Below are 15,363 nucleotides of genomic sequence, written 5' to 3' on the forward strand. Positions count from 1 at the left end.
AGAAAACCGGAAAAATCAGTTATCCGGAATAGCGATGGTCCCGATCATTCCGGATAATCGGTTCCCTACGTATTAACTTTAATATTAAATATTAACATTATTCAATAAGAGTAAACCTATAATAAATTTTAATATTTTATATTGATATAAAGTAAGCATTTATTTTATATACCTGGAAAATTCTTTTCTTGCGATTATTCGAATATGTTAAAAGAAAATGTCTGAGGCTTTGTTAAATTTAAACACCATGCTTACAATTTTGACTGAGCTTAGTTAAATCGCTCTTTAAATGACGTAGAGTTTCAAAATTGACGACTCAAGTTCAAAACATTTCTTCTCATACTTAACTTTTATTTTATATAAATGTCAAGTGTGTGGGAAGGTAAATTAAAATTCAGTGACTTATGCTCACTACTGTCGTCCAAGTTATTAGAAGGAATTTCTGCGTTACTATTATTACTGATGTTGTTGCAAATTATGTAGCACTATAAGAAGTTAAATTATAAAGTCGACACAAAAAATTTTAATTTAGAGCTCACGTACATGCAATTATTAAAATTGGAAAAAATAGTCATTTACCCTTTAAAGCTTCAATCTAACCCATATTTGTTCTTTTTTAATTTGTTTTGTTTTTTTCACGTTTTTGAAAAACAAATTAACAGTTCATGCATTCAAACCACTCCTATATTGTTTCGTAAATTAAAATAACACGAATTAGAAAAAAAAATTTATATATTTTTCTTCTCCAGCATATTTTTCTCGACAATTCAATTGTTGAGAATTGAAATCAACAGTTGTTTCAATTGTTGATTTCTACAATATTTTTTTTTTAATATAGCCTTGCTCATTTATCAATTTTTCTTGTTTGAAGGATTATTTAAAACTGTTATTGGTTTTGACTATTCAGGTCATTGTTGCATTTAAAGTACGAAGCTATAACTAATTAAGCATTTTTAAATTGCATTGGTGCTCATTAGTTTGAGGGCAGAAAAACTTTATTCTATTTTTTTTTCATTGCCAATTTGGTACATAACCCATTAATGACTTATAGAGAAACAAAATTTATTTTTGCTTTGTAAACTTATATCACTAACAAAAAATTAAACGAAATTCTTTTAACTTTTCCTATTTCAATTAATTTAATAATAATTAAATTTACTTAAAAAAAAATTAAATTAATGAAAACAGAAAATAGATAATTTTAAAAATAATTAAATATTAATGAAACGAATTATTTTCAGGACTTACTATGCTCAAATCCAATTCCTGAAATTTTGAGACAAGGTGCTGCTATTAATTTGCAGGAATGATCTAATAACTCATAAAAATGTTATTTGAATTGCATGCCCATTTATTGTATGTCTAAATAACCTCTACCTGCTTCAATGCACTTGAAACGTTTTTGAGACAACCAAATTCTTAAGTTACGAAAACAAGAAAAATCATCAAGAGATTAATCCACAGAAAAGTCAGCAAGAAATCTGCCTCAGTTGTATAAGTTTCTGAAATAATTTTTCAAGTAACAGTATTCTTTTGAAATACTTTTCAATTCTGATGTTACTCAATGTTTTCGACAAACATTATTCCTTCAGGAGATGAATCATTCGCCATAATCTGACGACAAATCTTTTGATGAACTTTTCTTGTTTTTGAAGCTAAAAAATTTGTTATAGAAAAAAATTTTAAAGATCTCTAACACATTAAGAAAACCCACGATATTAAAGTCAAAAAGCAGACTTTAAAAGGTGTTTTAGAACCTTTTACAGCAGAACAAAAGGGTATTGAGGTAGGTGATGATTACTTGGAAACGTTGAACAAGGATGTAATTAAAATAATATTTTCAGGAGTTATTAGATCAGCTTGAAAAATTAACTGCCACACCTTATAAATATATATATGTGTATATAAGTCGATGAACACGTAAATCAGGTTAAGAGGTAAGTCAATATATAATTTCTTTATAAATATCAGCCATTTTTGAAATCCCTATAAAACCGAAAAGGTAAGACAAAATTTGTTAGTAATAAAGTAAAAAAGAATCAACACTAAATAATTTTTTTTTGTTGTTCTGGATAAGTGCACTGAGTTTAAAATTTATTAAATTCAAATGTGTTTGTGTTTTTTTCAAAGCTCATTATTTGTATTTTGTATTGAAATTAAATTTTTTTCATTGCACTATTTGATCATTCTGTTTTTATTTATCAACCTCTACACATTTCACACGATACAATATATATTTTCTCATAAATGATTTATTATTATTTAAATGAGGATCTAAACTCTACAGAAACTTAAAGAATAAACATATCGGAAGTTACTAAGATAGATTTTATCTCCCTATTTGTTGAAAGTTAGTAAAATAATCACATTGATACTGTTATTAAAACATTTTTAATTCATTTTCTTGTTTGGCGAGAGCTATCATTCTGAACAAAAATTATGTTAACAAAAAAAATTTATATTTGTCCATAAACGCTTAGGATTGTTTGGTAATCGTGAAAAAGTGCACTTAACTATTCAATTCCTTTTCTTTAAAAATATAAATTTCTCCTTAATCAAAGTCTAAAACCACTAACCGGCTGCTTACTCTTGTAGAAAGGTGAAGTATAGAGTTTAGCATATTTTCCTGATTATATCTTTAAACAAATCTTATTATAAGAGGTCAGTAATATTTTTAATCTTCTTAAAAATTATGTTTTGCTATTTTTGCTATTAAATATCTTTTAATAAACTACATAATTTATAGAACAATTAAAGACTAAAGCAATTCCATTTTACTTCATTTTCTTATCAGAATTGAAGTTTATTAAAGAACATTTAACATGGTTTTTTGCTTTCTTTTTATTACTTTTCTAAAACATGCTTTCAAAACTTTTGCCTCTATCATAATGTGCACTTATCACTTACCAAACTATTAAAAAAATCTGGGAGGAAAATTTTTTTTTTCTTCGTGTATGTGGAAAACTATTATTTAATTCGTTAACTGCTAAGAATTATACCTATATAACTGTGTATTACTTTGCAATATTTTAGAAATCGATAATACTGAAATTTCTAAGTATTAATTAAATTAAATGTACAGAAAAAGAAAGTTTTGGGATACAATTATTTGAATATTTTAATTCTTCGAAATTTTTTATGTATGCCACATTTTATCGTATTTGAATGCACAATTTTTTATTATGAATGGTAAATTAAAATTTAAAATGCTAATCGGGTGGCAGTTAAACAATTAAACGATTTGTTACTATATTGCAGAGTTGATTGATGTCTTATAAGAATACTATAAATTTGTAAATAAATTCAAAACATAGAATAAAAACTTTTGGAAAATTTTAATAGTCTTAACTGCTCAAATTTTGACGTACTGAAAAGAACTTTAAAATGTATACCTGTGTGTCATTACGCAAATAGAACAGCTTATTACTATATTTCAAAGCTGGGTCATACTGAATAAGACTCCTAAACACATATAAGTAAACTAAAAATGTCGAATGCTATTAATGAAAAAAAAATTCCATAATTGTGACTGCTCGAATTCCTACCATTTTCCTTTAAAACCGATTACAATATCTACACCGAAACTAGAATTTTAAATACATGCCTACTTCCTTTTACATGAAAACTACGCAAACAATATAACAAAGCTAAATGATATTGAGCAAAATAACATGATTTATAAATAAATTAAAACTACTGAATGCTTTTGATTAAGGAAAATTGAAATAATTTCAATAAAAACACCATTTTCTGCTGTGTTTCAAAAAAAAATTTTCTTTTCCTTCTACTTGATCGAAATGCTTTCAATTCGTCTTTTATAACCCTAAGTGGTTTTTAAGTGTGACTAAAAGTGTGTTTAAAGAGTGTTTTCCTCTGAGTGAATACTAAATACTAGGTATAGACCTTACTGATGAATTTTAGAGGAAGTTTTGTCTCCTTTCTATAGATATCAATTACTGAAACCTTTAATGAAAGACATTGAACTTTAACCTTAGCGAGAAAGCAGAGCGTATGGGATCCAAAGACAATGCTTTTCTCTATGATAGTATTAGTTGTTTCGAAATAGTTTTTCATATAGGAATTATTGCCTTCTTTCTATTTTTTTTTCTAAGCACTCTGTTGTACTTCTTTTTCTTCCATTTTTATGAACAAAATTCCGATCCAAAAATTATTCTTTTTCTTTAAAACATTTATATTTCTTATTTATAAATTTCAAAATAGTTTGGGTTTCTTAATTAATGTAAGAAATTCTTTTTCAAAGATGAAAAAAATCACTAAATTTCCTTATAGCAAATCTATTCTGATACTTGGAATAAAGCATGTGAAATAAACCTTATTTCTTCATTCTTTTTTTATTTATTTGTTTATTTTTATTTACTTATTTATTTATTTATTTTAATAAAATGTACTGTAAACAGTATGTATATAATAAGTTTCAATTTAGTTTTAAAAAAATAGAAAAACACTTTTTTAAACTAGCTTTTTTAAACTTTTTTAAACACGAAAATAATTTGTCAAGGTAATAAATTGCATGAAAATGTCTCATCATTCCTATACTGTTAAAACTTGTAAAGCGTGTTAAGCCCATAACATGTTTCGAATTAGCTACAACCTTTATCATGGTGCTAAAATGAACCACAATATCATTCTTCGGAAACACGTTACTAGAGTTCAACTTATCACTTAAGTTAAATTTGAACTGAAATTATTGTTCAAAATACATATAATATGGTCCAATGTTGATCTGATCGCATGCCATGCAATCTTTAAAATGTCAATTAGATCATTTATGCAACATACTTAGTTTCATGCGCATATCACAAAAAAGTTCTAGATCCCCTTATAAATAAAATAAAAATTATTTCAATCTTATTATCTGAAATTTTTTCTACCCAATCCCCTTTTCATGCTTCCCACGTATAGTAAGTAATTTATAGAAAATATATGTTAAATTCAGGAAAATCAATACAACAATCAAACAAAATATCAATAGCGTTGCGGTGTAAATTTCCTGATACAATCCTAAATTTAAATATCATTCTGCTCAAGTAATATTATGCGATCAAGTGTAAGGAGATTGCTGCAAATTTTAACTATATTATATCACTCCAAAATGTCTAAGACGTTGGATCAGGTAGTGAGGTTTAAGAGTTAGGTTCGCAATCTCCTCCATCTGACTGTAGTCGAACCCCAGTTTAAAAAGTTTCAGGTAGACTACGCGTTTTTAGATGAGTATATTGCGGAGATGGAAAATTTGTTTTATCTCTGTTACTTTCCCGTGAAAAGCAAATTATTTAGCCGACTATTAAATTTTATTTCGCAATTTTATTTTTCTACATATTCTTCACCTTCGCTTTTATTTATCTGCTCCTTGTTGGTTTTACCCACAATTAAAAAAAAATGATCTGTTTTATCAGAAAAATCAACCGACCCAATCTAAAAAAAATCCCATTGAAGTCTATGTTATCTATATCGATAAAGGCTTCAACTTTCTGGAAAGCTATAAAATGTGGAATGCCTAACAAATTAGAGCAATGTAAATACAGTTAGTGCACGGTAGCCGGCATAGTTCGTGTGATAATAAAAGGTGGCCAGTTTGAAGTTTCACGTAGGCCGGGGGTGCCAAGCGATAGGGAGTTACTAATCTTCTTTTGCTGGAAGCATTCAAAAGCCTAGTAATTTATCACGTCCCTGGCTCTATCCCACGCTGGTTCATCTATAGTAATAAGTAGCTGTGGCTAAAACGTGTAGTAGACCGGCAGAATCTGCGTGCCAAGACCATCCTCTTACTAACTGAAGCTTGAAGCAGCCATTGCTGATAGCTTAGCTGATAGATGCAAGTGGCAAGTCGTGTCCAAAGATCGACGTTGATTCGACGACTCGTGATGTACTTAGCCACCTCCTCCAACAAGGTATCTCCCCGGCATCTTGTAGTTTTGTCCAACATTATTTCTTGCCTTAAAATCCTCTGACATTTGATTATTTTAGACTCGTTAAAAAAAATAAAAAAGAGTTGAACCACTTTCATTTAGCTAAGCCATTGTGTTGTTATTTTGCTATTACTCCTCTGTTACGAAAACGAGATTTAGTGACCTCATCCAGCTTCTATCATTTGTATAGTTTTATGCTTCCCGCATTATTTTTGTAATATTTCCGCTGTTTTGAGTATGTCGACAACCTTTAGACGTGAAGATTGATTGCTTAATCTATCTTTCATATATGACTGTTTTAAAAACTTTTCAGAAGTATGCTCTCCTTTGACTCTGTTCCGTACAAACGTATTTTCGTTATTAGAATATTCTAAGAGAGTTACCATCTGCATCAATCTCAGTCTTATTTAAACGAAATAATTTTTTGAAATATCTGCATCGAGTTTGAATAAAAAATTTGATTTTAATCTTGAAACCTATCTGCATACATATTGGCATTAAAATACGCTTTCCGTATTAAAAAAACAAAAGTAAGACTATTACATTATTTTATAAAGTATTGTTATTTAAATTGCTTTTAAATCCTTGTACTTTTTTACTTTAGTTTTATTTATATTTTTTATCATATCCCCCTGAAATCTATCAATTTTAACATTAAAACGTGAATTTTCTTTTTAATTTAATACGATACCAACTGCCATATAAAACTATTCCGAAGAATTCCTAATGATTTGGTTTTAGTATTTTATTAACATTTAATCAGTTGTGTAATTATTTTTTTAATGGATATTTAAATGCTGAATGATTGATGGAGGGTTGTAGATTTTATTTAATATTTAGATGTTTCACTCAAAATTTTACAAAATTAAAATGAATGAATAAATTAAGCTGAATGAAAATTAAAAATTAAAGAAATTATATTTATTTTTATTTTTGAATTTCTTTTAAACTAATAAAAAAGCATATTTTCAAAGACAAGAGCTCTAAAAGTTAATAAGTTATTTCCATATTATTCTATAATATTTCTATATGATAATGAAAAAAATCTATAATATTATTATAAAAATTACATTTATAGCTTTATAATATTGGCATTATTAGATACACTTATAGAAAAATTAATTCGACTTAGAGTTATTATATCAATACCTTGAACCATAATATGGAGCAAATTTCTATAACCTTAATAAAATGTTAAATTGAACCATGCTTCCATTCAAGATAAAGGATAAAATGGCGTAATAAAGTTTAAGAAGTATGATAATATGGTTTAAAACCATATTAAGGATGCAGCAACTCTAAACGATATTATGGTCCAAAGCGCATCAAAACTTCTGACTGTCTAAGCCAGTGTATCCCTATGTGGATCATTGGGGGTCAATTCGAATGATTAGGGGGAATTCGTAGAAATGCATAACGATGAGTCAATTAAACTTTATTTAATACAAAAAGAGTAATTTCAGGGCTTTGTGAGGAAACCAAAATAAATCATTCAAATGCAATCAAATCTGCAAAAAAAATAATTTTTACCGTTTACTTATTCAGATTTAGCTGAATTTGAATTAAATGTCATAAATGATTTGCTGTTGCTTAAAAAATTGGCTGGACATCACAAATTAGGGAGACTGAAGTTAACTAAATTGTATTGTGACGAAAAGTTTTTTTTCGGTGACATCAAGTTCAAGGATCTCACGAAATTCAAATCATAAACATTTACTTACAACTGAAAAAGAAAAATTTAATTATTTTGTGCTTGAATTTCAGCTTTTATTATTTATTCACTGCGTTTTCTCAATAATTTTCTTCTTGAAATTTATCACTCAAGTCTCTTTAATGAACATTTCAAATTTATAATAATTATGTAAATGGAGCATAAGAATTTTAGAAATATGGCATAGCTAGGAATTTCAGCTTTTAAAATTTATTCACTGCGTTTTCTCAATAATTTTCTACTTGAAATTTATCACTCAAGTTTCTTTAATGAACATTTCAAATTTATAATAATTATGTGCATGGAGCATAAGAATTTTAGAAATAGGGCATAGCACAAAATCGAGCATTGGTCTAGTTAACCATCCGAAAAAAGCATTTAATAGTTTAATGCCCTAAATTTGAAAAGTTTAAGCAAAATTTTCAAAAACAATAAAAATATCTTTTAAAGTTAACAGAAATGCATTTAATAAATTATTATGTCTGACTGAAATAAAGGCAGTAAAATAAATTATTTTTTATACCGCGTAATATTTTATTCAACAAAATCACGCATGACTTGAATTTCAGCTTCAATTCATTGTTTTTCAGTGAAAATCAATCTTCTTCATTTATGATTCAAAAATCGTTTTGTTGCTGAATTTATTAAATGTGAATTGCACGCAGGATTGATTTTCTTGTGGGATGTCAACTTGTATCCATTTCTCATGAAATAAAATAATGGTTGAAATGTTGATTAAAATTGGAGAAATAATGCATCTTTGCTTACTTTCAAAGACAATGTAACATTTTGAATAGTATTTTTATATATAGATTTAGATTTTTACGCTATAATTACTTACTAATTGTACTTTTTATCAATAAATTGTTTTATTAGTTTATGCTCAGTAACTGAACCTTTACTTAGTAAATAAATGATATCAAGAAACTTGAGCGGTAAGGTATCAACTTATAAAAAACTTTATTCGCTTCAAAAATATATAAATAGCAAATAACAGTCCTAGAATTTAGGCATGTTTCAAGCGCTTCAAAAATAAAACACTCATTTTCAAGACTTGTCAGACGTAAAGGAAAAGAAACCGAAGTGATTTGAAATAAAATTCAAAGTTTCCAAAGAAAAATGGAAAAATAAAAGTTAGAAACAAAACTAAAAAAAAACCACAGTAGGCAAGAGAGTTAAAAACAGAACAAGAAAAACCTCAGTGGGCAACCAGGGTGAAATGTATTTCCACGCACTATGGAGATATAATGAAGAACTAATATCGTTAACAAAGGAATTAACATTGTGAATAAAACAAGATTCCAAGGAATCAAAATGAGCTTTTGTGACGAGTGGAAATAATTTTGGCATTATTTAAATTAAATTTATGCCCAAATTTTCAAAAATGTGCCGCAATTGATGATTTTTAAATTTCCTTATTACGGACATACCTACGTGGTCCCTAAGTATTAATTTTAAAGCCCGTCTACTTTGTCCGATTTAGCCAAGGTCGCATCTACAAGAAATGTGAAAAGTACCCCAGTGATTATCAAAGCTAATAGGATCTTTACAGGCCTAAAAATGTATAACTATGAATTTCTGAAGCGAATGAAGTTTTTAATCAGTTAACAATACAACATTAACAACAGCTTTACTTAGTTTTAAAAAGAAATTACTTCCAAAGTTTTTAATTATTGATTGCAAATTATATTTAGATTTTAAACAATTAATTATTTTTTTGCTATGTATTGCACATTTTTCACACTTTCGTATTTTATAAATTAAGCAAAATTTTACAGATTATAGATATTTCGTTTTATAGATATTTCGTTTATTGAATCTTGCCAACTACAATTTATAACTGTGAATATCGGAGAATGTCATGTTAAAAATTTAGGATTGTGTTGAATTTCAGTCAAATTTGTTGAATCCTTTGTATTGTGCTACTTTGAGCCATAATATGGTGGTGCAAAGTAGCTCAGTATCATGGTTTCAGCTTTATGCAATTTCTTAAGCTGCATTCAATCTTAATGAAACAAAGCTCAAATTAACTCCTTATAAGTGTTGTAGAAAATTTACTCCGTATCGTGATTCAAGGTACCGATATTATAGTTTTATTTAATTTTAATACCTATGTATGAAAAAAATTAAACCGATTTTCTGTGAGTGTCTGTCAAATTAAGCATCTGAGCATAATGAGTTACTATGTCAGATTTTCGGTTATAACTAAAGCCCGGAATTTCAGGCAATAAAAAATGCAAAAATAGGCAGGCAAAAAGGCATTTAAAAAGCTTGAAATAGGCACTTAAAAAAGGCACTTAAAATTGGAGCAAAATGGTAGTTGGTAATGCCTAAAAGCCCATATAGGTATCCAAGGTATAAAAAAAGTTGCTAGAAGTATCCGGTATACCTACATATTCATTTCANATGCTTTAATTGTTTGAGAAAATTGTCTTATGGGTTCGTTTTTTTTATAAGTATATAAAGTGACTAAATTAATTATATTATGAAAACATTTTTTTATGTAAAAAAAAAAATTAAATTAAAATTGTCTACAAGAGCGAATAACTTAAATTTTCAGAAAACTTGAAGTTGCTCATCACTATTTATGTACAATTTTCAAAATCATAATAATATACTTCCACACTGAGAAAAAAAATATGGTTAAAACTAACAGAATATGGTTAAATTTATCTTGTTTCTGGCTAAGGACACCGAAAAGCTCTAATTTTTTCCGAAGTGCTTTGGTAATAATTTTTGCAAAATTGACAGTAAAATATGGTTTTACAGGTTGTAATAAAATTTAGTAATTTCATCACGATATCTTAGAGCATGGCATAAAAACCATTTATTAGATTGAATTTTTTCAGATTTGTATTTTTTACTAAATGTGTGGTAATAAGAATTATAATTTGAAAAACCAGAATTTCCGGTAAACTGTTACTATATGAACGGAAAAATTACCAAATAAATTATTTTTTGTTTTTTTTTACATCATAAATATTTGCATTAGGTATGAATTTTTTAAATTTAAATTTTCATATTGTAAATTAATTCATTTTCTAGTCCATCACTTTTTATTACTTTTCATGCATTTTCAAGTCATTATTCGATATTTATCCCGTTATTAACTTTTCCTGCAGTAAATGATCTCACGAGAAACGGTCGATCGAGCTTCTATGATATTTTTTCAATTTAATTTACAAGTTATTAGGTATTCTTGTATTAATAGCCTACTTTTATTTTAATTAGTATCTTAAAAATCTCTAACAAAAAGTGAAAAACAGCAACGCAGAATCTAGTCAAAATAACAGTGACAAGTATTTTGTCTACCACCAAGCCATGCACTTTGATATCCATGAAATAACTTTTTTGCTTCTCATTATTTATTCTGTGTCAGCTTTAGTTTTCTGGAAGGGGGAGTCCACAAGCTGAACTAAATAAAATGAAATAAGTACTAAAAAAATTATGATAAATAAGTGTAATTTTGAAACCTCACTTCCTATATCTATATAATACGAGTGTTTAAATAAGTTGCATATTCTATAAAAAGAATTGCGTGCTGCAGTTTATTGTTGCGTTTAAAATATATTTTTAGAGCAAAAAAGGACAGAAACAAGATAATAAGGCACGGAACTCAAACGCGTGTCACCATGAACATGTGGCTCTTCAGTGACAGTCTCTGACAGGAAGTCCTGTCTTTGTGATTTGAGAAATGAATGAGTCATAGGATTCACAACCACGGTACCATTATGCGGTCACTACCAGTGACCCGTGACAATTTATCTCCAGAGAGTAGAACCCATTAAGTTGAAGTGACTTCAAAAACTGCTCCGTTTATTAGCATTGGAATATATTCCCAATAACATGAGGAAAAATTAAATATATATATATATATATATATATCTTGCTTTTCTCGACCAGTGATGTCGCGGTCAAGAACTTATTCTAAAATTTACCTAGAGGCTTATTCTATGATCCATCTTCTTAAAAAGCAGATTCATGTCATCTATGCCACGCTTGCACAAAAAAAAAATTATGAATACAACTCATCTAGTCACTAAGTCAATTGTAAAGCAGTTTCTTGTTTTTATGACCTTAAGCGATAACTTTTCCAAATACTTTAATCAAAATTTGAATAACTCATTATTTTTATCAGAAACGTTCTGTGATATCTCTAACAAGTTTTCGTAAACTAATATTATTTCAAACGAGATATAAAAAATAAATAAATAAATAAAATATGAACAATCTACAAAGGCCATAGATTTGTTTTTAGCTTTTGAAGTGTTTACAATAAATTGGATTTTAACGCCTTTGATTAGTCCAATTGTAAAGTCTGTTAACTACTTTATTTGCGAGATTAAAGTAATGAAGCGCATTATTTATTTTTCATATTTTGAATATGCATGATAATGAGCTATTAAGAACAGGAATACTTTGTTTATATTTAAATTTAAAAAACTTGATATTATGATATATCGGTACTAAAGTTTTGGTGTTATGATATACTGGTATAATAATTGGTATTTGAACTACTCATTTATAATCTAAATATAAAACGCACTAAAAAACGTATTGACTATTTGTTTTTTTTAATTTTAAAGATAATAATATTCTTATTCTAATTGAATAGAGATAATTTTCATATTGAAATTGAGCACAAACTCAATGAAATTATATGCTTAACTCATTAATTTCAGAATGTTCAGATAAAATATGTTTTAATTAAAACTGCACTATCAGAAAATTGGTTCAACGCTGAACTATGACATCATTATCTTGAACCGTAATGCCATGCTACTTTTTCTCAGGTTTAATAAGGTGTAAAAATGAATTATATTAACTCTGAAGTTTAATCATAATATCGTATAATTAAGTTCAAGAAAGACTTTTTTGTATGCTAATATAATTCCACTTGGTGAAGTATTATGTTTTCTGAAAATTGGAGAAATATTATGGTTCAAGGCATTCCTAAATTTCCAATAGTGTACTCATCGAATCATATATTTAATTCTGAAATTGTATTTAATATATTCTATAAATATTATTGCAATTTTTAAATCTTAATGTAATGTAAAATTCTCTGATTTAAGAAAAGACATTATTTAAAGTAAAATTACTCATAAGAAAAATAGGGTTATTAGAAACTTTTAAGTTCATAAGTTCAGTTGATAAACTTTCTATGAACAACTTAAACTTTATATATCGGCAAAAGAAAGCTCTATATTAGTCCAGACAAGTAACATGAAAGACTTCAACATCTGCAATATATCTTTATGCTCTTGACAGTGATAGGGAAGTTAGGAAAAGAGAAATTTATGGAAAACCTGATGGACAATTTGTATTCTTCTCAGCACATATAACCTCAAGGGTTTTAGACCGTTAAGAACGTTTTTTTTATTTAAAAGTTTTAGTTCAAAATAATAAAGAAAAATCAAGTAATCCATAATCTTTTCTCTTATATTTATTCAATTCCCCGGAATTCCTTGTTAAAAAAATTATAGATTACTTTCATGTTTCACAGTTTTAAAAAAAGGAAAAAATGTGTCATCATGCACTTCTCTTAGTTTCCTTAAAACGATTTTTGGGATAATTTGGGAGTTGTTGTGAATAAAAATCAAATAGAATTTTTAGTCTAGAACTAGTTTCACGAAATAGAGTAAAAGTCCAGTAAGTTATTGGTTTTTGAATCATGTTTTCTTTTTTGCCTTCTAATTTAAAAAAAAATAAAAAATATGCTAATTCGTTCATGAGTGAATAATAGTTGGAAGTAATTGCCGAATTCTATAATTTACTAAAATATATAATATCGCTTATTAATAGCACCCATTGTTTATTTTTCAAATTCAAATCACGCAAGAACTGCAAAAAGTAATAAACTGTCATTTGAATGTAAATCATTACATAATTTAGCATACAATTTTGTCTTGATTTCATCAAAGTAAAAACCTTTAATTGCGATCACCGCAACACACATTTAGAGTTACTCGCGCTATTGTTCAATTTGCCCAAAATATTTTTCAATCGCTTTGAATACATACCGTAAATGCATTTTTAAATGCTCTGAAGATCCTGCACTGTAAATGCTCTAATGATCCTGCACCGTAAATGCTCTGATGATCCTGTCCAAATGACAATAAAGTAATTAAGTCGAACAGCCAAACCGTATTTTGATATTATGTGCATTTCGCATAGTATGATATCAGAAAACTTTGCTTTAAAATTTTCGTTCCTTTTCAAAAACATATTTTGTCTTCTTCAATATAGAAATTAAACTAGCTTTACGAATAACAAACAGTCTTATGAATATCGTAGTTTGCTTGCCTCAAATAAAATAAAAAAAAGCAAAAAATCGTACTGAGTTTTTTTTTTTTTTTTTTTCAAATGAAGGCGAGATACTATATAGATTAATTCTTTGATAGACATTTATGAAGATATAAGTAAAATTTTTACGAATTCAAATTCAAACCTGTGAAAGTACATATTCAAATAACCAAAATAACAAAAACTAAAAAGAAAACAACGTTGTTTGCAAAGTAAAAAAAAAAAAAATTATTCTACTAATATTTATTCTAACATAACCTGTGATTTTATCTTGTTCAATAATTTTCTCCTCACTGCCCAAGTTCATAGGACAAAAGCACAATGGTTCATCCTATCTTAAATTCAATATCATTAAATAACTGTATTGAACGCTTTACATAACGGCGTCAATCGTCCGTCGTATGACTTCTTGAAAAGTAATAATTTTGTTACAAATAGAGCAAACAGCTATTCTTTGGGCTGGGCTAGACCTCAAATCGACTTATCAACAGGTCAATGCGATATGTCTCTGCACAATAGCAAGGTCACATTGTGGCTATTGTAAGTGTTCTTGACGCACAATAGCGATTCATAACTTCAAAAATGAAGATACCTTGCTAACAGTCGGGATGTTACCAAAGCATTGACCTAGCACTCATCTGGCACGCGTGTGGTGTTTGGCGTATGCAAGATAAGACTAAAGAATAGTAGCTCGTACTAAGCTATCGCATTCGCTTAGGAAACGATTGAGATTCAAATAGATTCTTCCTACTTAGCAATTGTATCAGGGAAACAGGTTCGCCACGGGGTGGCGATATGTGAACTTCAACGGGTTAAATTACGAAACATACGTGCAGAAGAGAGTGTTTTCAACAGAAGATTCTGTTTTATCTTCTAATTCACGTTTAGTAATTTGGCAACTTACCTGGATCACGACTACATATGCTGTCTTCCATAAATGCAAAAAGCAGATAGAGAAGATGAAGAGCGGAATGTCGCCATCTTGAATCTGTTTCCTGTTGCTGTTTGTTTTAATGCATGCAGCCGCATGCTTGGAGGCCGTAAGGCCGGGGTTAGGCCAGCCGCGCGCGTCTGCTTCTTGATCTTAGATCAGATGGGCAATTATTAGTTGTAAATTGCAGCTTCTCCTTTTGGCTGCATTCGCCACTAATTTTTCCGAATGCTTTAAATATACATCGTAACGCGTCAAGCAGTCATATATTCTTTCTTTTTTTTTTCTTTTAACGGTAAGAGATCACGAAATTGATATTCTGAATGTGGCTTACATGTTAATGATGTTGAAGGGATGAAAAGTTCTAAGGTGAAGGATATATTTGCGTAAATTTTCATTTGATGAATATCAGCAATTGCTTTTAAAATTTGTTGCTCCAAGTTCAACAATTATCCTTTGATTCTTTAGAGGACGTTTGCACTTCT

General features: G+C 28.3%; 1 protein-coding gene across 3 annotated transcripts in view; it reads left to right on the forward strand.

The window, feature by feature from the left end:
• Nucleotides 1-15,363, forward strand: part of LOC107436447 (sex comb on midleg-like protein 4) — a 250,459-nt gene that overhangs the window by 210,628 nt on the left and 24,468 nt on the right. The window contains exon 6 of one of the 3 annotated variants that reach the window (XM_071187316.1): nucleotides 1,242-2,178. The exons of the other annotated variants lie outside the window; for them this stretch is intronic. Within the exon in view, the coding sequence (XP_071043417.1) occupies nucleotides 1,242-1,310 (69 nt within the window). The 3' untranslated portion in view covers nucleotides 1,311-2,178. Of the gene's footprint in view, nucleotides 1-1,241; nucleotides 2,179-15,363 lie in introns of those variants that run through there. 3 annotated transcript variants of the gene reach the window in all.

The sequence above is a fragment of the Parasteatoda tepidariorum genome, chromosome X1 (assembly GCF_043381705.1).
Source record: "Parasteatoda tepidariorum isolate YZ-2023 chromosome X1, CAS_Ptep_4.0, whole genome shotgun sequence".
In the NCBI taxonomy this organism is placed as follows: Eukaryota; Metazoa; Arthropoda; class Arachnida; order Araneae; family Theridiidae; genus Parasteatoda; species Parasteatoda tepidariorum.